The following is a 27,350-nucleotide window of genomic DNA, read 5'->3' on the forward strand; positions in this document are numbered from 1 at the left end:
GGTGGGATGCCAGGGAAGGGAGATATACATCTTTCCCCCCAGAAACCCAATAACGGTACCATGCTTGGACTCTACTGGTAGCCGGAACCCAGGCGGATCCGTTGGTCCCACAACCATCTCCCTGTGACCTTCTGGCCTGGAGCTATGAACCCTTAAGGGTTTTGTGGGTCATTTGCTGCCAGCCCAGCAGAGGGGGGTGGACCCCTCCCAAAGGCCGGGAGGGGAGGGACCGGCTACAGGTTAAAAGGCTTGTGCCAGCAAGCGGGCGTGTCTTTTCTCTGAAGGAGGGTCACATTGTGCCATGTGTTTAGAGGGACCTGCAACCAGCTGACATCACTGCCCTCCATGTGAATACAGCAAAGGAACATTCATCTATCCGGTAACTGACTTGTGCTCTTTGTAATCCTGTTTGTACCATATTACCTGTATTTGTAACCTCAGACAACTGTATATATTCTTTGTGTATATTGTATTATCTGATGTCACATTTCATCCAACAGATGTCACGGTGCGAAAGCAAATGGATTTTTAGATTAAACAGCCTAGCCCCAAGGGGCTTAAATCAAGAATTGGAATTATTTGCTTTCTAAAATCATACACCTGACGGTCAATAAGACTGTAAACCTCTCTGTTAAACTTATGGACTATTGCACTATACCATCAATTCATCTAGGAATGCAGGCAGGATACATCACGAACGGAGGTGATAGCAGTAACCATGGGAACCGGTTACCTATTTATTTAACGGGACAGATTACAGCAGCCATCCCTGACAAAGAAGCCCGTAGGATGTTTTTTTGGTCCTTTGAAGTTTCTGTAGGACAGGTGTGACGTCACACTCCACGCTCCGGAATCCCTTACCAACACGCTCCTTCATGGGCACGACAGCTACCGGCCGGAGCGGCACGCGCTTTTTCGAAGTCGAGCAAGAAGCACTGCAACCTGCCCTGCATCATCGATGGTTTGAAGAATCTCCCTGCACTACAGCAGCATTGAGCAGCCATCCATCGGGACAGGTATTAACTATTATTTTCTGCGTTTCACTTTTCTCTATCCCAGCACTGGTACCGCAATTATCTTTATACATATATGCATGTTTATTTGGATCGGGGCAGCCATCATCCTTTAGGTATTTAGCAGCGGCTCTGTGCACTAATTGTTCACAGAGACAGGAAAGTGATTTATTGAGAGCGCAGGTACAATCACTTTATCTATTGTGTTATCTAGTGTGCCCTTAAGGCGATTAAATATATAATTTAATATTGTGCTGTCTTGTATCTCGATCGCGAATCCCCACGTCCGTGTTTCAGCCTAGTTATAAGCTACCGAGGGTTGGTTTCTCACCCTATATAATCCTGTTAGCGGACCGGGCTTATATCAAACGAAAAGCTAGTGGCAGATTACCCGGGCTGAGAAGGCGCTTTCACTGCAGCAGTGAAAAGGCTCTCTCAGCTTGTTGCGTCTCTGTGCCCGCGTGGACAGGAGGTGTCTGTGTAAACTGTATCAAGCTGACCTTACATGCTCCTCTGGGAGGGCGTAACATCACGCCTTGGTACCCAGGGTCCATACCGCGTCTCGTGAGCTCAACGTAGTTGACGTCAAGTGGGCACGAGGGGTTGGTATTCCTCACAGAAATAATCCCAACTAAAACTGGGCCCCCTCTTGCCCTGGGCCCCATAGCAGTCGCATAGTCTGCCGCTATGGTAGTTACGCCCCTGTTAAGGGCACAGGGCCTGCTCCCGGGCTATGCCAACTAAGGGTCATGTCTGACGAACCCACTGACTCTTGGCTGGGGGTGTCTGATGTCACTTGCGACGAAGTCGAAGATTGAGTCAACCACTCAAGAACCGCTGGGTTGCTGGTCACGACACAACCGCTAGCTGACACTGGGAGCTCAGGCCTCTTGAAGTGACCCTTGCTGCCACGGCCCCTTACTCTGCTGCGACCTTTGCCTGCGCCAAAAACATTTACGCCTCTGCCACTCCCCTGTGCAGAGCAAAGCACTTCTCTGTCTGACATACTGTTAGATCAAATACCCCCAAAAAAAGGAAATTAAAACACCCCAAAAAAGTCAGTAATTTTCTCACTTCACCACACAACGGCTAATAAGCCTTTTTTTCCCCCACTAATACACGCAAGACTTTAGAACAGATAACCACTGCTGAGCGGCAAATATATTTTTTCTTTTTCCGCTAATATTTTGGGTCAATATTAATAATTAATATTCATAAATAGGCGTAAAATCAAGCTATTGTTGACTCCGCCTATTTATTCCTTTATTCTACCTGTTGCTCTACCTTTTCCTGAACTACGTGCTTTTAATTACGACAGCGACAAAAGACTATAAACTGTATTAGAACAATAAAGTATTTATTAAACCAATAACACGTTTACAGTCAATTATTTACGCTATATCTACCGTATTTTCCGGCCTATAAGACAACCCCCAACTTTTCCAGTTAAAATATAGGGTTTGGGCTATACTCACCGTATAAGACTACCCCTCCAACGCTATTTACTTTGGCATCAAGATCTGCAGGTAATTGGTGTGCAATTTTCGTCTTTTGCCTCAGCACCATATTATGCCTTTCCAAGAATCTAGTACACCAGGATACAGTGGCCTTAAATCTGTTGCTGTGATCTGGGTTAGATTTGGCCACTGAAGTGCAAACAAATGTATTTTATTTAGTGTCACTACATAACCGTTTTGGCAATGCTCATTCACCATGTCTGCTACATGTTTTTCGAGTTCTGGCCAATGTGGGGTGCCTCTTTTTAATGCACACTTACCTCTTGGCATAATCTTTAATGCTTTTTCATTTGCTTTCCAGTCCCGAACCATCTTTTCTGTTACTCCATATTGTCTTGCAGCAGCGCAGTTATTATGTTTCATGGCAAAGTTTACAACTTTAAGTTTGAAACTGGTTTCATATTTCTTTCTTCTTGCTGGTAGAGCCATGATGGGGTCTTGACTGTTAGCCATTTGTATACTGTACTGTATGTACTGGTGCTGTACTGTATGTACTGGTGCTGTACTGTATTCACCACATGTATCTGCTCCACAGATAGACTCAGTTTTTTTACCACAGATAAGATGTACACCAAACTTCATTAGAGATCCGCCGTTCCAACATTAGAATTGGCTGAAGTGCAGATGCTCCTGCTTCCCCCTGCCTTCCCTCAGAATCGCCAATCCAACCCAGTATACAACAACCAGCCAATCACGGCAAGCGATGTACCAGTATTTTCTGTGCACACTGCATACAAAGCCTGCTTGGATTGGGTGGGTCATCTCTCCCTGCCTGCCCAGCCCTCCCTGTCTTCAAGACGATCTGAGCGGTAGTACGCAATGTTATACTGCCGGCATGAGAAAACCACTGAGAGCAGGGAGAGGGGGCTGCTTCAGGAGCTGCTGGCCGGGATGCAGTGCACGGTGGCTCAGCTAGAGGGCGCCTGTCCCTGAAGCTGGAGAAGGACAGCTTCTCCAGTCCGGCTAGGAAGTAAGTTTCAGCACGCCGTATACCGGCATATAAGACGACACCCGGCGTATAAGACGACCCCCGACTTTTGGGAAGATTTTCATGTGTTAAAAAGCAGTCTTATACGCAGGAAAATACAGGGTATATATATTTATATCAATGGTTATATAAATATATATACATATAGATGCACACGGTAATACACTAACAGCACTATAATAATACACACCTAACTATACTAACAACACAATCTACTATTCCACCCCACAATCTATCTACAGTCGTGGCCAAAAGTTTTGAGAATGACACAAATATTAGTTTTCACAAAGTTTGCTGCTAAACTGCTTTTAGATCTTTGCTTCAGTTGTTTCTGTGATGTAGTGAAATATAATTACACGCACTTCATACGTTTCAAAGGCTTTTATCGACAATTACATGACATTTATGCAAAGAGTCAGTATTTGCAGTGTTGGCCCTTCTTTTTCAGGACCTCTGCAATCCGACTGGGCATGCTCTCAATCAACTTCTGGGCCAATTCCTGACTGATAGCAACCCATTCTTTCATCATCACTTCTTGGAGTTTGTCAGAATTAGTGGGTTTTTGTTTGTCCACCCGCCTCTTGAGGATTGACCACAAGTTCTCAATGGGATTAAGATCTGGGGAGTTTCCAGGCCATGGACCCAAAATGTCAACGTTTTGGTCCCCGAGCCACTTAGTTATCACTTTTGCCTTATGGCACGGTGCTCCATCGTGCTGGAAAATGCATTGTTCTTCACCAAACTGTTGTTGGATTGTTGGAAGAAGTTGCTGTTGGAGGGTGTTTTGGTGCCATTCTTTATTCATGGCTGTGTTTTTGGGCAACATTGTGAGTGAGCCCACTCCCTTGGATGAGAAGCAACCCCACACATGAATGGTCTCAGGATGCTTTACTGTTGGCATGACACAGGACTGATGGGAGCGCTCACCTTTTCTTCTCCGGATAAGCCTTTTTCCAGATGCCCCAAACAATTGGAAAGAGGCTTCATCGGAGAATATGACTTTGCCCCAGTCCTCAGCAGTCCATTCACCATACTTTCTGCAGAAGATCAATCTGTCCCTGATGTTTTTTTTGGAGAGAAGTGGCTTCTTTGCTGCCCTTCTTGACACCAGGCCATCTTCCAAAAGTCTTTGCCTCACTGTGCGTGCAGATGCGCTCACACCTGCCTGCTGCCATTCCTGAGCAAGCTCGGCACTGGTGGCACTCCGATCCCGCAGCTGAATCCTCTTTAGGAGACGATCCTGGCGCTTGCTGGACTTTCTTGGACGCCCTGAAGCCTTCTTAACAAGAATTGAACCTCTTTCCTTTAAGTTCTTGATGATCCTATAAATTGTTGATTGAGGTGCAATCTTAGTAGCCACAATATCCTTGCCTGTGAAGCCATTTTTATGCAACGCAATGATGGCTGCACGCGTTTCTTTGCAGGCCACCATGGTTAACAATGGAAGAACAATGATTTCAAGCATCACCCTCCTTTTAACATGTCAAGTCTGCCATTTTAACCCAATCAGCCTGACATAATGATCTCCGGCCTTGTGCTCGTCAACATTCTCACCTGAGTTAACAAGACGATTACTGAAATGATCTCAGGAGGTCCTTTAACCCCTTAAGGACCGGGCTCATTTTCACCTTAAGGACCAGGCCATTTTTTGCAAATCTGACCAGTGTCACTTTAAGTGCTCATAACTTTAAAACGCTTTGACTTATCCAGGCCATTCTGAGATTGTTTTTTCGTCACATATTGTACTTCATGACACTGGTAAAATGAAGTCAAAAAAATTATTTTTTTTGCACAAAAAAATACCTAATTTACCAAAAATTTGAAAAAAATTAGCAAATTTCAAAGTTTCAGTTTCTCTACTTCTGTAATACATAGTAATACCCCAAAAAATTGTGATGACTTTACATTCCCCATATGTCTACTTCATGTTTGAATTGTTTTGGGAATGATATTTTATTTTTTGGGGATGTTATAAGGCTTAGAAGTTTAGAAGCAAATCTTGAAATTTTTCAGAAATTTACAAAAACTCAATTTTAGCGACCAGTTCAGGTCTGAAGTCACTTTGCGAGGCTTACATAATAGAAACCACCCAAAAATGACCCCATCTAAGAAACTACACCCCTCAAGGTATTCAAAACTGATTTTGCATACATTGTTAACCCTTTAGGTGTTGCACAAGAGTTATTGGCAAATGGGGAGGAAATTTGAGAATTTCATATTTTTGTCAAATTTTTCATTTTAACCCATTTTTTCCACTAACAAAGCAAGGGTTAACAGCCAAACAAGATTGTATCTTTATTGCCCTGACTCTGCCGTTTACAGAAACACCCAATATGTGACCGTAAACTGCTGTACGGCCACACAGCGGGGCGTAGAGTGAAAGGTGCGCCGTATGGTTTTTGGAAGGCAGATTTTTATGGACTGGTTTTTTGACACCATGTCCCATTTGAAGCCCCCTGATGCACCCCTAGAGGAGAAACTCCCTAAAAGTGACCCCATCTAAGAAACTACACCCCTCAAGGTATTCAAAACTGATTTTACATACGTCGTTAACCCTTTAGGTGTTGCACAAGAGTTATTGGCAAATGGGGATGAAATTTGAGAATTTCATTTTTTTGCCTAATTTTCAATTTTAACCCATTTTTTCCACTAACAAAGCAAGGGTTAACAGCCAAACAAGACTGTATCTTTATTGCCCTGACTCTGCCGTTTACAGAAACACCCCATATGTGGCCGTAAACTACTGTACGGGCACACAGTAGGGCGTAGAGTGAAAGGTGCGCGGTTTGGTTTTTGGAAGCCAGATTTTGCTGGACTGGTTTTTTGACACCATGTCCCATTTGAAGCCCCCCTGATGCACCCCTAGATTAGAAATTCCATAAAAGTGACCCCATCTAAGAAACTACACCCCTCAAGCTATTCAAAACTGATTTTACAAACGTTGTTAACCCTTTAGGTGTTGCACAAGATTTAATGGAAAATAGAGACACAATTTCAAAATTTCACATTTTTGGCAGATTTTCCATTTTAATATTTTTTTTCCAGTTACAAAGCAAGGGTTAACAGCCAAACAAAACTCAATATTTATGGCCCTTATTCTGTAGTTTACAGAAACACCCCATATGTGGTCGTAAACTGCTGTACGGGCACACGGCAGGGTGCAGAAGGAAAGGAATTCCATACGGTTTTTGGAAGGCAGGTTTTGCTGGACTGTTTTTTTTGACACCATGTCCCATTTGAAGCCCCCCTGATGCACCCCTAGAGTAAAAACTCCAAAAAAGTGACTCCATTTTAGAAACTACGGGATAGGGTGGCAGTTTTGTTGGTACTAGTTTAGGGTACATATGATTTTTGGTTGCTCTATATTACACTTTTTGTGCAGCAAGGTAACAAGAAATAGCTTTTTTGGCACGTTTTTTTTTTTTGTTATTTACAACATTCATCTGACAGGTTAGATCATGTGGTATTTTTATAGAGCAGGTTGTCGCGGACGCGGCGATACCTAATATGTATACATTTTTTTTTATTTATCTAAGTTTTATACAATAACTTCATTTTTAAAACCAAAAAAATGTTTTAGTGTCTCCATATTCTAAGAGCCATAGTTTTGTTCAGTTTTTGGGCGATTATCTTGAGTAGGGTCTCATTTTTTGCGGGATGAGATGACGGTTTGATTGGCACTATTTTGGGGTGCATATGACTTTTTGATCGCTTGCTATTACACTTTTTGTGACGTAAGATGGCAAAAAATGGCTTTTTTTACACTGTTTTTATTTTTATTTTTTTACGGTGGTCATCTGAGGGGTTAGGTCATGTGATATTTTTATAGAGCCGGTCGATACGGACGCGGCGATACCTAATATGTATACTTTTTTTTTATTTATGTAAGTTTTACAGAATGAGTTCATTTTAAAAAAAAAAAAAATCATGTTTTAGTGTCTCCATAGTCTAAGAGCCATAGTTTTTTCAGCTTTTGGGCGATTATCTTGAGTAGGGTCTCATTTTTTGCGGGATGAGATGACGGTTTGATTGGTACTATTTTGGCGTACATGCAACTTTTTTGATCACTTTTATTACCTTTTTTGGGAAGTAAGGTGGGCAAAATTTCAATTTTCTCATAGTTTTTATTTTTTTATTTTTATGGCGTTCACCGTGCGGGGAAAGTAACATGACCATTTTATAGATCAGGTCGTTACGGACGCGGCGATACCTAATATGTGTAGTTTATTTTATTTTTTTAATTTTTATTCAGTGATAAATGTTTTTTTTTTATCTTAACTTTTTTCACTTTTTTTTACATTTTTGTGACCCAGACCCACTTGGTTCTTGAAGATCCAGTGGGTCTGGTGTCTGTATAATACAGTACAGAACAATATATATTGTTCTGTACTGTATTTTACTTACACTGAACAGATCTGTGCTTTTAGCATAGATCTGTTCAGCACCATGGACAGCAGGACGCCTGAGCAGGCGTCCTGTTGCCATGGGAACCCTCCCCGTCTGCTCAGAACTTCGCAGACGGGGAAGGGTAAGCACGGGGCTGAGGGGGGTTCTCTGGGGGCTCTCTCCCTCTCCATCGGTGGGCTGCAAAGGCACAGCAGCCCCCCGATGGAGAGGGAGGGAGCTCCCTGACCGATGACAGTTAACTTTTTCCATACAGCGGTCCGTACGGACCGCGGTATGGAAAGGGTTAAACGGCTGACATCTTCACAGATGTCAGCCGTTTATACCAGGGTGCCAGCAATGTGCTGGCACCCTGGTACAACCACTAGAAGCCAACGATCGTTCATGGGGAGGCGGGCGGGGGATCGCGATTCCGCCTGCCGCACCGCCCGCCTCCCGCAACGCCCCCACCGCCTGCGCACCACCCTCCGGCATAAAATCGTGCAGGGGTGCAGGGGGGGGTGAAAAATATTTATTTTAGCCACTCTAAAGTTTCTGATCCCCGCGGTCAGGGACCGCGGCGATCAGAAACTGCAAAAAGCGCAGCAAACCGCAGGTCTGAATTGACCTGCGGTTTGCTGCGATCGCCGATACGGGGGGTCAAATGACCCCCCCCTGCATTGTTACGGGATGCCGGCTGAATGATTTCAGCCGAAATCCCGTTCCAATTAACCCCTGGGGCGCCGGAATACAGATTTTAAGTCAGGACGTACCGGTACGTCCTGGGTCCTTAAGGACTCGGGAAATAGGGCGTACCGGTACGTCCTAGGTCCTTAAGGGGTTAATGACAGCAATGAAATGCAGTGGAAAGTTTTTTTGGGGATTAAGTTAATTTTCATGGCAAAGAAGGACTATGCAATTCATCTGATCACTCTTCATAACATTCTGGAGTATATGCAAATTGCTATTATAAAAACTTAAGGGGCAACTTTTTCAATTTCCAATATTTATCTCATTCTCAAAACTTTTGGCCACGACTGTAGACATACACTTACATACACACACTATTAGTAGCGCCCACCCACCTGGCTTTACGCTGTCCCTATGGAGTATAAAGGGTTAATAGTGGCACTGCAAGGGTTAATATGCAGGCCAGGGATAAAGGCAGGGTAGATGTGGGATAGGGGTTAATGCAGGGGAGTTGTAGGCTACTTTCGGGGGAATGCAGGGGTGCAGTGGGATATTAAGGGGTTAATATTGCAGGGGTAAATATTGGTGGCAGTGGGATATTCTTGCAGGGGTAATTATTGGTGGCAGTGGGATTTTCAGGGTTTAATATTGTAGGGGTTAACTCATTGGTCTAGGGGGTAGGGAAAGGGTTACTCAGCCATATGCTCGTTTCCAGGGGTTAATGCCCGTCGTCCTGGGGCTGATCCTCCCTTCTATGCTCATCGTTCAGGGGTTAATCTTCATTTGGGGTTGCAGGGCTCAACTCATGTCCACTCTTCCATGTGTGAAGTCCTTCCTCTGTTTGTGGCGATGAGCCCAAGAGCGAGAGAGAGCCTTTGTCCTGGCGTGGGCTAATATAGGCCCATAGCAGCCCACCTCCCCCTCCTCAACCTAAGGCACAGGGATGTGACATCATTGTGTGTGTGACGGAATGCATGCACTCAGACTGTAAGGGTCTATTCACACGTCCATAATTTGGGTCCGTATTCGTTCCGCAATTCGCGGATGCATTCACTTTCAATGGGGCTGGAACGGATGCAAATCCACATTTCCTGGATCCGCATTTTCGGGATCCGCATCCGTTTTTTCAGGATCCGTTTTTTCGGGATCAGCAATTTCGTTCCTGGAAAAAGTAGAACATGTCCTATTCTTGTCCGCAATTGCGGACCAGAAAAGGCATTTTCTATTATAGTGTCTGTGATGTGCGGATCCGCAAATTGCGGATCGCACATTGCAGGTGTCCGTGTTTTACGGATCCGCAAAACACTTACGGACGTGTGAATGGACCCTAACAGATAACTGCCAATTGTCCCTCTGAGGCTCAGGATCTGTACAGACAAAGAAATCAAAGGAATTCCTGCCCAATGTGTAAATGAGAGCATCCCCCAGATACACCATGGCACCACACGCCCACCCATGTCATAAACAATCCCTAATCAGAAGGTGGGGGAGAGCATAATAACTAGGCTGATAATAACTAGGCTGCCATGCACCGTGATGCAGTACCTTTATAGCATGTGCTGATGTAGTCGTCTTTCCGCAGGGAAGTTGGGGGAAAATTTCTAAAGTATGTATTATGTGTTTTGGTATTTTATAAAAATCGATATAGCAATAATGACAAAATATGCAATATTTGTATTAAAGTAATACTTTATTATGCATTGACTCAGATATATGGATCAATGTACAAAAAATACTTTTTCTTTTTTCTCCAAAAAAAAATATACTTGATATATTTATATTTATATATTTTATATAAGTCATTAGGCAAAGGTCCTACAATGAAGCTCCACATCTGTCACATTTCCTACAATCTAAACATGAAAATGTCTTCCCCTGAGTAAGTTCTCTCATGTTTAGCAAGACTTGATTTCAGACTAAATGATTTCCCACATTCAAGATATATGGTTTCTCCCCTGTATGAGTGCTCTGATGCCGAATTAAACTTGACTGACGGGTAAAACATTTCTCACATTCTGAACACGAAAATGGCTTCTCTCCTGTGTGAGTTCTCTGATGTTTTCTAAGCAATGATTTCGAACCAAAGTGCTTCCCACATTCAGGACACATAAATGGCTTCTCTCCTGTGTGAATTCTTTGATGATCTATAAGCAATGATTTCACACCAAAATACTTCCCACATTCAGGACACATAAATGGCTTCTCTCCTGTGTGAGTTCTCAGATGTATATTAAGATTTGATTTCTGACTAAAACATTTCCCACATTCAAGACATGAAAATGGCTTTTTCCCTGTGTGACTTCTCTGATGCCGAATTAAACTTGATTGCCGACTAAAACATTTCCCACATTCTGAACACGAAAATGGCTTCTCCCCTGTGTGAGTTATCTGATGTTTTCTAAGCAATGATTTCGCACCAAAGTGCCTTCCACATTCAGAACACATATATGGCTTCTCTCCTGTGTGAATTCTTAGATGTTCTATAAGCGTTGATTTTGCACCAAAATACTTCCCACATTCAGGACACATAAATGGCTTCTCTCCTGTGTGAGTTCTCAGATGTATACCAAGATGTGATTTCAGACTAAAAAATTTCCCACATTCAAGACATGAAAATGGCTTCTTCCCTGTGTGATTTCTCTGATGCCGAGCAAAACTCGATTGCCGGTTAAAACATTTCCCACATTCTAAACATGAAAATGGTTTCTCTCCTGTGTGAATTCTTAGATGGTTCTCAAGATGAGATTTCTGACTAAAACATTTCCCACATTCGGGACATGAAAATGGCTTCTCTCTTGTGTGTGTTCTCAAATGTTTTCTAAGAAATGATTTAGCACCAAATTCCTTCCCACATTCAGGACAGATAAATGGCTTCTCCCCTGTGTGAGTTGTCTGATGCCGAATATAACTTGATTGACGGTTAAAACATTTCCCAGATTCCGAACATGAAAATGGCTTCTCCCCTGTGTGAGTTCTCTGATGTTCACCTAGACTGAATTGACTGGTACAAGATTTTCCACATTGAGAGCATGAAAATGACTTTTTATCTCTGTGATTTCTCTCATGCAAAGAACGATTGGATTCTTTTTTTAACTGTTTCTCACATGGAAATATTTTTCCACGTTTCTGTATAGTTCTTGTTCTGCCAACCAGTAATTGACTAGAAGAAGATTTCTTGTGATCAGCAGTATTGGTGGATAGATCTTCAATGTGAAGGACTGAGTCCACATTAGAAGCTATTAGATTAGCTTGTGTGGTATTGTTATCTTCTGCTTGATGATAGGAAGATAAATGGAGATGTCCATGGGAGTCACTCATCCCGTCTTCACCTGGAAAAAGAAACAAAAATTTCCTTATTTTCCCAAAGCTTTTTCATTTTTTATTAATGAATCAAGCTTTATTGAGACAACAGCAAGCCAGGAAACAAAGTAAATAGGAGATGCAAGAAAGCAGGATAATGTAAAATAAAGTAAATCACATGTACTTATATAACAGCAAAGAAAGATTATACTCTCAATACTGAACTTGCAGCACCAAGAAGGACAAGTTTTAAGTTAATGCAAATAGAGGAAGTAGCAGGTGTCGCTAAGATCTGCAAATGATCAAATGTTTAAGCACCTAACTTTAATCCGTGGTAGAGGCATAAAAGTCAGATTGAAAGCAAAGTTTCAAATCTTAAAAATCAGATCAAGTTGTGTGTGATAATTGTGCGATGCCTGGTGTTTGTCGACGTACCACTTATCAACACTTGTTTCAAGTTGAGAGGGACAGAACTGAGAGACCTTGGTTTATCACTCTGGCAGATCGTCACGCACCTAGCCCCAGATGTCAGCACTGTTCAACGTTCTGTTTCCCGGTGGTTGGGAGAACAATGACAAACTGGAATGACAACCTAAGGTGCACAGAGGGCAACCGAGATCTGCTTTTGTCTCAGACGAAATAATAGCCAAACATTGGTCTGGACCAAAAGCAACAATCCCTTTGCTTCGAGCATAGTTTTATATCTTACAAAATCTTTCCCACCATATATTGCTGCAACGTGCTAAAACCACTGCTAGACTGTTTTTTTGGATTGGGGGAGGAGGTGAGCTATCATCAGAACAACAGATCACTCATGATTCTTTCAAGATTAAGATCTATATCCTGTGATCTTAGCTAGATCTCATCACTCTAGATCTCCTTTGGCCCCCTCGGACCGTGTTTGAGGACTGGTAGTGTTCCTTCATCAGGATAAAAGAGGCAACGTGAAAAGGTACACACATCTGAAATAGTTGCTGACCACTGCTTTCAGTGCCCTTTCTTATTTCTAAACCCTTACATGAGTGTGCATTTTTTATGTTGTCTCTTGAAACCTTTTGGAGAGGCACTACTAGCCGAGAAACATGGTGTTTGATGGATAGATCCTCATGTGCTCTTCTGTGCCTGAAGGATGTCTGTCTGTGGAATGTGACTGAATGCTTATATCCTGTACTACTGATCTCCCCTGTGAGGTCATATGGACAATGGCGGCACTCTGACCCGAGAGAGACTTTTGTTGTATACAATAACCTTGTGCCTATAGCGCAATTCCTAAAGCTGAGCCTCTTGATTTTTCTGTTGCATTTTTGTGTATTGAACGTAATAACCCCTGTGGTGCATCTCTCCTGTTCTCCTGATAGCCCTGATTCTACTGCTAATAGAGAAGGGAAAATAGTCAAACCACTGTGAGCTGGCTGAATAGTACTTATACACTGCTCAAAAAAATAAAGGGAACACAAAAATAACACATTCTAGATCTGAGTTAATTAAATATTCTTCTGAAATACTTTGTTCTTTACATAGTTGAATGTGCTGACAACAAAATCACACAAAAATTTAAAAATGGAAATCAAATTTTTTAACCCATGGAGGTCTGGATTTGGAGTCACACTCAAAATTAAAGTGAAAAAACAAACTACAGGCTGATCCAACTTTCATGTAATGTCCTTAAAACAAGTCAAAATGAGGCTCAGTAGTGTGTGTGGCCTCCACGTGCCTGTATGACCTCCCTACAACGCCTGTGCATGCTCCTGATGAGGTGGCGGACGGTCTCCTGAGGGATCTCCTCCCAGACCTGGACTAAAGCATCTGCCAACTCCTGGACAGTCTGTGGTGCAACGCGACGTTGGTGGATAGAGCGAGACATGATGTCCCAGATGTGCTCAATTGGATTCAGGTCTGGGGAACGGACGGGCCAGTCCATAGCATCGATGCCTTCGTCTTGCAGGAACTGCTGACACACTCCAGCCACATGAGGTCTAGAATTGTCTTGCATTAGGAGGAACCCAGGGCCAACCGCACCAGCATATGGTCTCACAAGGGGTCTGAGGATCTCATCTCGGTACCTAATGGCAGTCAGGCTACCTCTGGCGAGCACATGGAGGGCTGCGTGGCCCTCCAAAGAAATGCCACCCCACACCATTACTGACCCAATGCCAAACCGGTCATGCTGGAGGATGTTGCAGGCAGCAGAACGTTCTCCACGGCGTCTCCAGACTCTGTCACGTCTGTCACATGTGCTCAGTGTGAACCTGCTTTCATCTGTGAAGAGCACAGGGCGCCAGTGGCGAATTTGCCAATCTTGGTGTTCTCTGGCAAATGCCAAACATCCTGCACGGTGTTGGGCTGTAAGCACAACCCCCACCTGTGGACGTCGGGCCCTCATATCACCCTCATGGAGTCTGTTTCTGACCGTTTGAGCAGACACATGCACATTTGTGGCCTGCTGGAGATCATTTTGCAGGGCTCTGGCAGTGCTCCTCCTGTTCCTCCATGCACAAAGGCGGAGGTAGCGGTCCTGCTGCTGGGTTGTTGCCCTCCTACGGCCTCCTCCACGTCTCCTGATGTACTGGCCTGTCTCCTGGTATCGCCTCCATGCTCTGGACACTACGCTGACAGACACAGCAAACCTTCTTGCCACAGCTTGCATTGATGTGCCATCCTGGATAAGCTGCACTACCTGAGCCACTTGTGTGGGTTGTAGACTCCGTCTCATGCTACCACTAGAGTGAAAGCACCACCAGCATTCAAAAGTGACTAAAACATCAGCCAGGAAGCATAGGAACTGAGAAGTGGTCTGTGGTCACCACCTGCAGAACCACTCCTTTATTGGGGGTGTCTTGCTAATTGCCTATAATTTCCACCTGTTGTCTATCCCATTTGCACAACAGCATGTGAAATTGATTGTCACTCAGTGTTGCTTCCTAAGTGGACAGTTTGATTTCACAGAAGTGTGACTGACTTGGAGTTACATTGTGTTGTTTAAGTGTTCCCTTTATTTTTTTGAGCAGTGTATTTAGGACTTAACAACTGAGGCTACTTTCACACTTGCGGTTGGAGCGGATCCGTCTGGTGTCTGCACAGACGGATCCGCTCCTATAATGCAAACACTTGCATCCGTTCAGAACGGATCCGTCTGCATAACTGGTTTTTACAGATCTGATTTTTCACTTTGTGAAAACTCAGATCCGACAGTATATTCTAACACAGAGGCGTTCCCATGGTGATGGGGACGCTTCAAGTTAGAATATACTAAAAGAACTGTGTACATGACTGCCCCCTGCTGCCTGGCAGCACCCGATCTCTTACAGGGGGCTGTGATCCGCACAATTATTGTGCGAATCATAGCCCCCTGTAAGAGATCAGGTGCTGCCAGGCAGGAGGGGGCAGACCCCCTCCCTCCCTAGTATTAATTGTGACCAGTGCGGCCCCCCTCCCTCTATATTCATTGGTGGCCAGTGCGGTCCCCCCTCCCTCTATATTCATTGGTGGCCAGTGCGGCCCCCCCCTCCCTCCCTCCCCAGTATTAAATGTGACCAGTGCGGCCCCCCTCCCTCTATATTCATTGGTGGCCAGTGCGGCCCCCCCCTCCCTCCCTCCCTCCCTCCCTCCCCAGTATTAAATGTGACCAGTGCGGCCCCCCTCCCTCTATATTCATTGGTGGCCAGTGCGGATTCCCAGTATTAAATGTGACCAGTGCGGCCTCCCCTCTCCCCCCCGTCCTAATTAAAATCACCCCCCCCCCCCAATCATTGGTGGCAGTGGAGAGTTCCGATCGGAGTCCCAATTTAATTGCTGGGGCTCCGATCGGTTACCATGGCAGCCAAGACGCTATTGCAGTCTTGGCTACCATGGTTACTTAGCAATAAATAGAAGCATTATACTTACCTGCGAGCTGCGATGTCTGCGACCGGCCGGGCGCTCCTCCTACTGGTAAGTGAAAGGTCTGTGCAGCGCATTGCCTATATTGCCATTTAATACTGGGGAGGGAGGGAGGGCGGGCCGCACTGGCCACCAATGAATATAGAGGGAGGGGGGCCGCACTGGCCACCAATAAATATAGAGGGAGGGAGGGGGGGCCGCACTGGTCACATTTAATACTGGGGAGGGAGGGAGGGGGGGCCGCACTGGCCACCAATGAGTTAAATACAGGGGGCAGTCATGTACACAGTTCTCAGTATATTCTAACTTGAAGCGTTCCCATCACCATGGGAACGCCTCTGTGTTAGAATATACTGTCGGATCTGAGTTTCACGATCTAACTCAAATCCGATGGTATATTCTAACATAGAGGCGTTCCCATGGTGATGGGGACGCTTCAAGTTAAAATATACCATCGGATTGGAGAAAACGCTGATCTGATGGTATATTAATAGGGACTCCTGACTTTACATTGAAAGTCAATGCGGGACGGATCCGTTTGAAATTGCACCATATTGTGTCAACGTCAAACCGATCCGTCCCCATTGACTTGCATTGTAAGTCTGGACGAATCCGTTTGGCTCCGCACGGCCAGGCGGACACAAAAACGCTGCAAGCTGCGTTCAGGTGTCCGCCTGCTGAGCGGAACGGAGGCCAAAAGGGGCCAAACTGATGCATTCTGAGCGGATCCGCATCCACTCAGAATACATTAGGGCAGTACGGATCTGTTCGGGGCCGCTTGTGAGAGCCTTCAAACGGAGCTCACAAACGGAACCCCGAACGCAAGTGTGAAAGTAGCCTGAGGAAGGGGACGATAAGTGCCTCCCAGTGATGAGAAATAAAATATCCAGCTGATGTACCGTTAGATGTTTCACTACCTGCCCCTTCCTGCACTGTATTCTCCGAACAGGTCACAGAGCATGCCCACAGCACTGTCCTATAGAAGTCAATGTGCCGTCATCTGTCTCCTATGTCCCAGTGGATGCTGAACTGTTCTTAACAAAACGGAGCAGCAGCGCAGGCAAGATGGCCGCCCCCAAAACCATCCCCAGAAAATATACAATCAAATATGGGGACAAGAAACTGCTACTTGTCACCATAGGGAATCACTGTTTCTGGGCAGCAGACCCATGTTTATTATACAGGACGATCTGCTGCCCAGAAATGATGATCTTTGGTACCACAGAAAGACACGATCACCCGGGGAACATTCATTTGCTCGTTCATCAGGTGGTCGCTGGCAGCTTTACATGGCCAATTATCGGGGATGAGAGTTCCTACTAACACTTGTCCCTGATAATTGTATTGTTGCTAACTGTCCCAAATTTGCTGGGACTGTGTCTGATTTTCAAGGGCAGTCCCGGCAAATTTTCACTGTCCCTGGCCGAAAATAGGAGAGGGCTAACATATACCCAAAAGTGGGTTTTTCTGTCTGTGCAGTGCATTGCTAATGTGCCACGGCGCACGTGAGTATAATGCTGCCATCGCAGCCAGGACTTTAGTAGCGTGACTCCTGGCTGCCATAGTAACCGATCGGAGCCCCAGCATTACACTGCTGGGACTCCGATTGGAACTGCCCACTGCCACTAATGATGGGGAGGAGGAGGGGGACCCTGTGGCCACTGCCACCAATGATTAATACTGGGGAGGGAGGGGGGGTGGGTTTGAGTTACCAGAGGGGGCTGATAAGAGGGAGAGGCTGGGGGGCTGATCAGAGGCTGGGGGGTGGATCAGGGGCTGGGGGGCACATGGGGGGCGGATCAGGGGCTGGGGGGCACATGAGAGGCTGGGGGGCGGATCAGGAGCTGGGGGCGGATCAGGGGCTGGGGGCACATGAGAGGCTGGGGGGCGGATCAGGAGCTGGGGGGCGGATCAGGGGCTTGGGGCACATGAGAGGCTGGGTGGCGGATCAGGGGCTGGGGGGCACATGAGAGGCTGGGGGGCGGATCAGGGGCTGGGGGGCACATGAGAGGCTGGGGGGCGGATTAGAGGCTGGGGGGCGGATCAGAGGCTGGGGGGTGGATCAGGGGCTGGGGGGCACATGGGGGGCGGATCAGGGGCTGGGGGGCACATGAGAGGCTGGGGGGCGGATCAGGAGCTGGGGGGCGGATCAGGGGCTGGGGGCACATGAGAGGCTGGGTGGCGGATCAGGGGCTGGGGGGCGGATCAGAGGCTGGGGGGCACATGAGAGGCTGGGGGGCGGATCAGGGGCTGGGGGGCACATGAGAGGCTGGGGGGCGGATTAGAGGCTGGGGGGTGGATCAGAGGCTGGGGGGCGGATCAGAGGCTGGGGGGCACATGAGAGGCTGGCTGCCACGGTCAGCTCCCTGCTGTTGTGTGCACTATGCACAGGGCAGCAGGGAGAGTGTAAAGTCCTATTCACCCTAATAGAGCTCTATTAGGGTGAATATGACAAGGGTTCTAGCCCTTAAGGAGGCTAATAGTTATTAAATAAAAAGTAAAAATAAAAAGTTTAAACACCCCCCCCCCCAAATATAGAAAACAATATATTGCATATCGCACATGCTTAAAATGATATTGCAATATAGATTTTAGGCCATATCGCCCACCCCTAGGTTCAGTCACACGTCCGTAGTGTATTGCGGATCTGCAATACACCCGGCCGGCACCCCCCATAGAACTGCCTATTCTTGTCCGCAATTGCGAACAAGAATAGGACATGTTCTATTTTTTTGCGGGGCCGGAAGTTCGGGGCCGCGCTCCGGAAATGCGGATGCGGAGAGCACATAGTGTGCTCTCCGCATCTCTTCCGGCCCCATAGAGAATGAATGGGTCCGCACCCATTCCCGATATTGCGGAACGAATGTGGACCCATTTGCGGACGTGTGAATGGACCCTAAGTATGTAATTAGCCCGATAATCAGTCCATATAAAAAGACCGTTTCTATCAGTGATGCCCAAAGGCTATTTGCTGACATGAGACAAGCATTTTAATGATATAACACAGGGATGCTCAACCTGCGGCCCTCCAGGTGTTGCAAAACTACAACTCCCAGCGTGCCTGGACAGCCTACAGCTATTAAGGCACGCTGGGAGTTGTAGTTTTGCAACAGCTGGAGGGCCGCAGGTTGAGCATCCCTGTGTTATATCATTAAAATGCTTGTCTCACTTCAGCAAATAGCCTTTATCATGTAGAGAAAATTTATACAAGCCACTTACTAATGTATTGTGATTGTCCATATTGCTTCCTTTGCTGGTTGGACTCATTTTTTCATCGCATTATACACTGCTCGTTTCCAGTGGTTACGACCACCCTGCAATCCATCAGTGATGGTCGTACCTACACTACAGCCTCTCTGTTGGCCAGAACTGTGAGAGTGCGCATAGTCCAGTACTTTTTCCAATATGTGCAAGCACGACCACCACCCTGGTATTAACTTTCTCTACATGATAATCGCCATTTGCTGAGGTTGGACAGCCCCTTTAATGAAGTAATTTACAGTCAAACAAGATTTATGAAAGGCTCTTACCATTCACGGACACTGGTATGGATTTTTCCAGTTCACTTGTTGTTCCATCGGACATTTCCTGCAAGATTAATGAAGATGGAACCTAGCTTATCTGAAGTCCAGGCGAAGATCAAAAACCTTTAGAACATATGAACCAATCTGCTCTGAAATGAGAAGGATCTCCTCAAGTGGTGATCAGACAGGATCCACGTTCTGCCATTTACTTTACACAATTCAAGTAAACGGGGCTGAGCTGCGCCTAGACCACGTGACCGATAGCCATGAAGTCAATGGTCTAGGGTATGTAGAAAACCAGATGTTAAGCCTTTTAAAACTACCCCAAAAGACTCTGGATCCATGTCAGTATTCTGCCTTAGATGAATTGTGCTGGTAATCTACAATTTACATCAATATACCACAACTTTCATTTATACACATTGACTATCTGTTGCTCAAGTGGACATACAAACTTTACAACAATCTTTTATGAAACCAGAAATCTTATGGATAACAATAATTAGATGTAATGGAGCCTACAGTATACTCCACTGCTGCTGGGGGAGGTCAGTAGACGGAGCGTACAGTATACTCCACTGCTGCTGGGGGAGGTCAGTAGAAAGCTCCATTACATCAGTCTGTAGAGGATTTGTAGAAACCTCAGCTTCACCTACCTGATGATCCAGTGGGATATTTGGTTTCTCCTCTGGACAGTCCTGGGAATACTGAGGACTGGGACATCTCTCTGGTGGATTTCTCTGACTGGATCCATCTGTAGGAAATACACACAGTGACTGAATACATTGTCTATATGTGATGATCAGATGATGGAGGATCTGACTCTCAGAACTGTTCTCTCCTCTACAGTCATGGAAGGTCTCCTCTTACCCGGTGATGTGAGGGACTGGTGATTCTCCATCATGACGTCCTTGTACAGATCCTTGTGTTCTTCTAAATACTCCCACTCCTCCATGGAGATATAGACAGCGACATCCTGACACCTTATAGGAACCTGACAACACAAGGACACAGTCATTACCAGACCCCTCCCTTGGCTTTATTGTATAATGTCCCAGCATTCCCAGCAGCGCTCACCTCTCCGCTCAGCAGCTCAGTGATCCTGGTGGTAAGTTCTAGGATCTTCTGCTCAGGTATCAGGGAATTAGGTGGAGGCTCGGTGATGGGGCTCTGGGTCCTGCTCCGTCCTCCTGACACACGGGGTGTCACACACTCACCAGACGACCTCTTCACTACAGTGTAATCCTGTGTATGGGGAGACGCCGATCACTACAGAGATTCTAAGAGTCCTTCACCTTTCCAGACATTTCCCTGAGTGATGTCATGTGAGACTCTCACCTCTCCAGTTATCAAGGAGACGATCTCCAGGGTGAGGTCTAATATCCTTGCAGCCATGTGGTCTCTGTCCTTGTCAATCCTTGGTGGGTCATCAATGGAAAAGTCCATCGTCTTTAAAAAGAAGAGAGTCCTGTTCATAGGAAAGCTGAGGTAAACAAGGAGGACTGAGAGAAAAATGACATCTGGAAGAACACCTTACATAAAAAAATGTGTCTCGGGAATTTAGAATTATAAAGTATTACCGATAGAGTACAAGGGAAGTCACTCAGCTATTGAAACATTGGAGTGACATTTTTATGACCAAAAGCTATTATCCAGAGTAACCACTGTTTGCAGCATGGACAGTAGCTAGATGGGCTGGGAAAGACTAAATAAGGTGCAGGTAGGTTGTCACAGGTATCTGGAGCCATGCTGACTGCAGTGCATCCCACAACTGCTGGAGAGGGAGCGAGGCAGGATTCACAAAGCGAACAAGACGATTGGAAGTCTTGGTCATGCTCTTCCAACCACTGTCGGACATTTCTAGAATGTGGCTAGTGTTGAGCGAACTTGTGTTTTAAGTTCGGCGTCTAAAGTTCTGGTTATCGAAGAATCGAGTTATGGATTCTAAATTCCGGTAGCGGAATCCATAACGCGATTCTTCGATAACCCGAACTTTAGACACCGAACTTAAAACACAAGTTCGCTCAACACTACCTGTGACATGTCGTATTGTCTTGCTAAAAAATGATCCCATTTGCTGCCCCAGAGAAGACAATCAGCATGTAGGGGTGGACATGATCTGCAAGGATGGATTGATACCCAAATTGGATGACAGTGCCTTCCAAATGGTTGGATGGGCCCAAAAAATGCCACAAAAACATCCCCCAGACCATAATGCAGCACGGTGGCACAGTGGTTAGCACTGGTGCCTTACCTTGCAGTACTGAGGTCCTGGGTTTGAAATATGACCAATGACAACTACTGCATTAAGTGTTCTCCCTGTGTTTGCATGGGTTTCCTCCGGGTTCTCCAGTGTTCTACGAACACTCCAAAGACATACTCATAGGAAACTTAGATTGTGAGCCCCATTGGGGACAGTGTGACGCTAATGTCTGTAAAGCGCTGCGGAATAGGTAACAACTATAAAAGTGCGCAAAATAAATAAATAATGCTGCCACCACCGGCTTGTGTTCTTCCACTAATGGTCGCAGGGTGTTTGTTCTCTGATGTTTCTCGCCTGACACGCCAACGTCCATCTGTTTGATGAAGCAGAAAGTTGCAACAGCAGTGAAAATGTAAGCCTTTTCTGCAGATGCAGCTTGGTTAGCGGAGGTGCAGTGACCATCCATTTTAGATACGCAGTAAGGTTCTGTAAACTGTCGTGTTAGCCCTGGTAGCCCCTGGTTCATTTTGTCGGTGAGCTGCTCCTCTGTAACGTGTCGGTCCACCCTCGTGCACCTTTGTAACCGACATTCCCCTCTGGCACGTGGTGCTCCGCAGTTTCCATGTCGCTTATTAATAATGGTGCCATTGTGTGTTCACTCACCCTACACTGTCACCACAGCAGAATAAATACAGTTCACACTGCGCAGTTTCAGAAATACAGCCACCCGGAACCAGAAAACCAATAATCATCCCTTCCTGCAATTTTGAAAAATCTCCCCTTTTTACCCATTACAGAATAGAGGGATATGTGTGCAGACAGCCTATCACACCTTATATACCCACCAAGGGTTATGTGAGCAGGCAGCCTATCAAACCCCTTATATACCCACTGAGGGATATGTGTGCAGACAGCCTATCAAACCCCTTATATACCCACCGAGGGATGTGTGTGCAGACAGCCTATCACAACTTATATACCCACCGAGGGATATGTGTGCAGACAGCCTATAACACCTTATATACCCACCGAGGGATATGTGTGCAGACAGCCTATAACACCTTATATACCCACCGAGGGATATGTGTGCAGACAGCCTATCACACACCTTATATACCCACCGAGGGATATGTGTGCAGACAGCCTATCACACACCTTATATACTCACCGAGGGATATGTGTGCAGACAGGCTATCACACCTTATATACCCACCGAGGGATATGTGAGCAGGCAGCCTATCAAACCCCTTATATACCCACCGAGGGATATGTGTGCAGACAGCCTATCAAACCCCTTATATACCCACCGAGGGATATGTGTGCAGACAGCCTATCACACCTTATATACCCACCGAGGGATATGTGAGCAGACAGCCTATCACACCCCTTATATACCCACCGAGGGATATGTGTGCAGACAGCCTATCACACCCCTTATATACCTACCGAGGGATATGTGTGCAGACAGCCTATCACACCCCTTATATACCTACCGAGGGATATGTGTGCAGACAGCCTATCACACACCTTATATACCCACCGAGGGCTATGTGTGCAGACAGCTTATCACACCTTATATACCCACCGAGGGATATGTGTGCAGACAGCCTATCACACACCTTATATACCCACCGAGGGATATGTGTGCAGACAGCCTATCACACCTTATATACCCGCCGAGGGCTATGTGTGCAGACAGCCTATCACACACCTTATATACCCACCGAGGGCTATGTGTGCAGACAGCCTATCACACCGTATATACCCACCGAGGGATATGTGTGCAGACAGCCTATCACACACCTTATATACCCATTAAGCCAGTTCAGGTGATGTCCTTCATGAGCTGGGCGATGCTGACCCTACAAATAGGAAGTGGTCAGAATAATGGGACCGGACTGTGTATATAGCAGATTGCTGATCACAGTATAATATATATATTCAAGTGAACGGGACGGAGCAGCTGTAATTACCCTGCAATGTCCACAGCGAGCAGCTAAACAGTGAGAAGAACCAACTAATATTCCAGAAATTACCATCCAGGGAGTCTGACCTCCAGACTGTGTGAGCAGAGACTCTCTATGGCCGGTGCTGCCCCCTGCTGGCTGGACCTGCTATATGTCACCTATAGAACCGCTCCATTCTAATAAACCCAGAACCAAGACCAATAACTGACCTGCAGATCTCACCTCCTGGGGCTGCAGGACCTGCGATGACATCACAGTCATGTGATCAGTTACATGAAATGGATGTAATGTTTAGTGGCTGTAGGACCTGTGATGATGTCACAGTCATGTGATCAGTTACATGAAATGGAGGTAATGTTTAGTGGCTGTAGGACCTTTGATGATGTCACAGTCATGTGATCCATTACATGAGATAGAGATAAACAGTGGCTACAGGACCTTCAATGATGTCACATTAGTCACATGACAGGAAGTGCTAAACTGTGGGGGGGGGGGGGGAACACTGCAGCGTTATGTTATTTCCCTTGTCATGTGACTACTCACATGAACGTGACCTCATCAAAGGTCCTTAAGTGATAAGTAGAGATTAGCAAATCAAGTTCGTATGGTACATCCGAAGTCAATTCGCTTAAAAACTTCTTCTAATACTCTATGGAGATCCTTCTCTGTACAGTATTAGAATGTATGGGCTCCGATGAACTGAAGTTATTTCTTTGCAATATCGCGTGAGACTTCGTAAAATAACTTTGGGAATTAATTATTACTGTAAAAAACCTTGGAACCAAACTCGGGTTCGTTACAAGGTTTTTTTTACAGTAATAATTAATTCCCAAAGTATTATACTAAGTCTCTTCGGAGCCCATACATTCTAATGCTGTATTGAGAAGAATCTCCGTACAGTATTAGAACAAATTTTTAAGTCTATCCCTAGTCAGAAGGATGGACTCCACTACCGGTTGCTCCTGGCAGCTGCTAATTGAAACTCCATTCTAGTCGACATCCGTATTTTCTGGATCCACATTTGCCGGCAAGAAGGATTCACTCTGACATGGAAGCTTCCACATATGTCCTAGGTCCTGACCATATAAATAAATATGCTTTATACTTAGACGCGTTTCGGAGCACCGGCTCCTTCCTCAGTGGCCATTCCCCGGTGAAGGAGTGGTAATTAATCAGTGGCCACTGAGGAAGAAGTGGGTGAAGGAGTGGCTAATTAATCAGTGGCCACTGAGGAAGGAGTCGGTGAAGGAGTGGCTAATTAATCAGTGGCCACTGAGGAAGGAGCGGGTGAAGGAGTGGTAATTAATCAGTGGCCACTGAGGAAGGAGTCGGTGAAGGAGTGGCTAATTAATCAGTGGCCACTGAGGAAGGAGCGGGTGAAGGAGTGGTAATTAATCAGTGGCCACTGAGGAAGGAGTCGGTGAAGGAGTGGCTAATTAATCAGCAGCCACTGAGGAAGGAGCATTTTAAGGAGTGGCTAATTAACCACTCCTTCACCGACTCCTTCCTCAGTGGCACTGATTAATTAGCCACTCCTTCACAGGCTCCTTCCTCAGTGTCAATGGGCTCCACCAGGGAAAGGCAGAAAGACAGTATCCGGCTATGCCAGACACGATTAGCTCCAGGAGGCTGTTACTTTAATGCTAGTGTGAAACTAGCCTTAATGAAGCATTAGCTAAAGCTTGTCTGATCACCTGCAGCAGTTTCATGGGGTTTTACGTCATTTCTCGACCCTACCTGGACCTACTCTTATACATGCTAAATTGCAAAACAAATTTCTTAGTTTTGAGAATCACACTTTGCTGTGCCAGTATCCCACTGTAACAAACTGCAGGTCCTTAAGCATCTCTATGGACTTGTTTCTTCAGCTGCCCCCAAGTCCACACACTAGCACATCTTGACTTCGTATGCTCTTTGACTCTCTTCTGCCACTCTGTACCATGTGTTCCCTCCATGATGCAAATGCCGCTGTCACTTAGTAGAACACCACAATAACTTCAGTTCTCGACTCTTCAATGTCTTAAAATCCCCAAAAAATATTTAACACTTAACTCTTCTCCATCTTCCAGTGCCCTCTCTCTCCTCTCACCAGGACGTTGCCCTATACTTAAACAAAAAATCGACAATATTAGAGAAAGCTTCTGCTAGCAGTCCCCACAGCCCCTCCACACAACTATTCAGTCCTCTTCCCCCAAAACCAGCATTTCCACCATTACAGAAGAAAAACTTTCCACCCTACTCCCGATCACATCTCACTACTTGTGCGCTTGAGACCTGTGCACTGTGCTATTGCCCCATATCAAGGCTCTCATACGGTTAAAAGTTACTTGAACAACATGTCTCCCTTGAACTGTCCTCCCACCTCTCTCCCTCTTCCCTATTTATACAATCTGGCTTCTGACCCCACCACTCCACTGAAACTGCTCTTACCAAAGTCACCAATGACCTGCCAACTGCCAAAGCCAAACAACATTACTGTGTCCTCCTCCTCCTTAAACTATCTTCTGCCTTCTACATTACTATGTCCTCCTCCTTGACTTATCCTCTGCCTGCCTTGACTTATCCATCCTTTGACACAGTTGACCTCTCCCTTCTGCTACAAACTCGCATCCCTTGGCATCAGGGAATTGGCCCTCTCCTGGATCATATCATACCTCACAGACTGGACATTTAGGGGTAAACTTATCAAAGTGGTGTAAACTAGAACTGGCTTAGTTGCCCATAGCAACCAGATTCCATCTTTCATTTTTCACAGCTCTTTTTGGAAAATGAAAGGGGCAATCTGATTGGTTGCTATGGGCAACTAAGCCAGTTCTACTTTATACCAGTTTGATAAATCTCCCCCATTATGTCTCCCACTCACACCACCTCCTCGCCACATCCTCTCTCTTTTGGTGTCCTTCAAGGCTCTGTCCTAGGACCCCTGCTCTTTTCAATCTACAGCTTCGACCTGGAATAGCTCATAGAGTCCCATGGCTTTCAGTATCACTTCTATGCTGATGACATGCATATTTACCTCTGTGCTCCAGATATCACCTCCTTACAGTATTCCACAATGTCTGTTTCTATATAATCCTTCTTGTCTCACTTTCTAAAATATAACACAGATGAAACAGAATTTATTATATCCCCCCATCTTATCACAGTCAATGGCTGCACACTCTCCCCGGGCAACCAAGTCCGCTGCCTTATGGTAACCTTCAATTCTTCTCTGTCCTTCTATTCACACATCCAAGCCCTTTCCACCTCCTGCTGCCCTCAACTTAAAAATATCTCTCGGATCTGCACATTCCTCAAACCAGAGTCTCTAAAAATAATTGTATATGCCCTCATCATTTCCCACCTAGACAACTGTAACATCCTCCGGTGTGACCTCCCATATAGCACTTTCACACTCCTTCAATCTATCATCAACTCTGCTGCCTCCCTAGTCCTCCTCTCGCCTCTGCCAATCCCTTCACTGGCTCCTCGTTACCCAGAGAATCCAGTACAAAACACTATCACATACAAGGCCATCCACGTGTCGCCTCCATACATCTGTGACCTGATGTCCTGAACCCTTGCCACACGCAATCTCTAATCCTCACAAGACCTTCTTCTCTACTTTCCTCTTATCTCCTCTTCCCACAATCGCCTCCCGTGCAGCCCCCGTACTTTCGAACTTTCTACAATATATCAGGCACTCCCCTCCCATGGAAACCTTCAAAAGAAACATGAAACCCTACCTTTTCAGACAAGCCTACAGTAACCTTGCTGCCACTACACCACCATTACCAGCTTTAACCTCAACCTATAGTATCCTTCTCCCATCCTTTGTAGATTGTAAGCCCTCGTGGGCAAGGTCCTCGTTCCTTCTGTACCAGTTTATAACTGGTCTTGCCTGTTA

General features: G+C 45.7%; 1 protein-coding gene across 1 annotated transcript; it reads right to left on the minus strand.

Annotated features, from left to right (window-relative positions):
• Positions 1–237: 237 nt before the first annotated feature.
• On the minus strand, positions 238–20,249 carry LOC120999686 (gastrula zinc finger protein XlCGF57.1-like). The gene is made up of 5 exons (XM_040430704.1): positions 20,165–20,249; positions 19,951–20,048; positions 19,301–19,358; positions 10,424–11,920; positions 238–248 (listed from the first exon to the last, which is right to left on the minus strand). The coding sequence occupies exons 1-4, from the start codon at positions 20,247–20,249 to the stop codon at positions 10,503–10,505; spliced, it is 1,659 nt and encodes a 552-aa protein (XP_040286638.1). The 3' UTR covers positions 238–248; positions 10,424–10,502.
• Positions 20,250–27,350: the final 7,101 nt, after the last annotated feature.

The sequence above is a fragment of the Bufo bufo genome, chromosome 4 (genome assembly GCF_905171765.1).
Source record: "Bufo bufo chromosome 4, aBufBuf1.1, whole genome shotgun sequence".
NCBI lineage: Eukaryota > Metazoa > Chordata > Amphibia > Anura > Bufonidae > Bufo > Bufo bufo.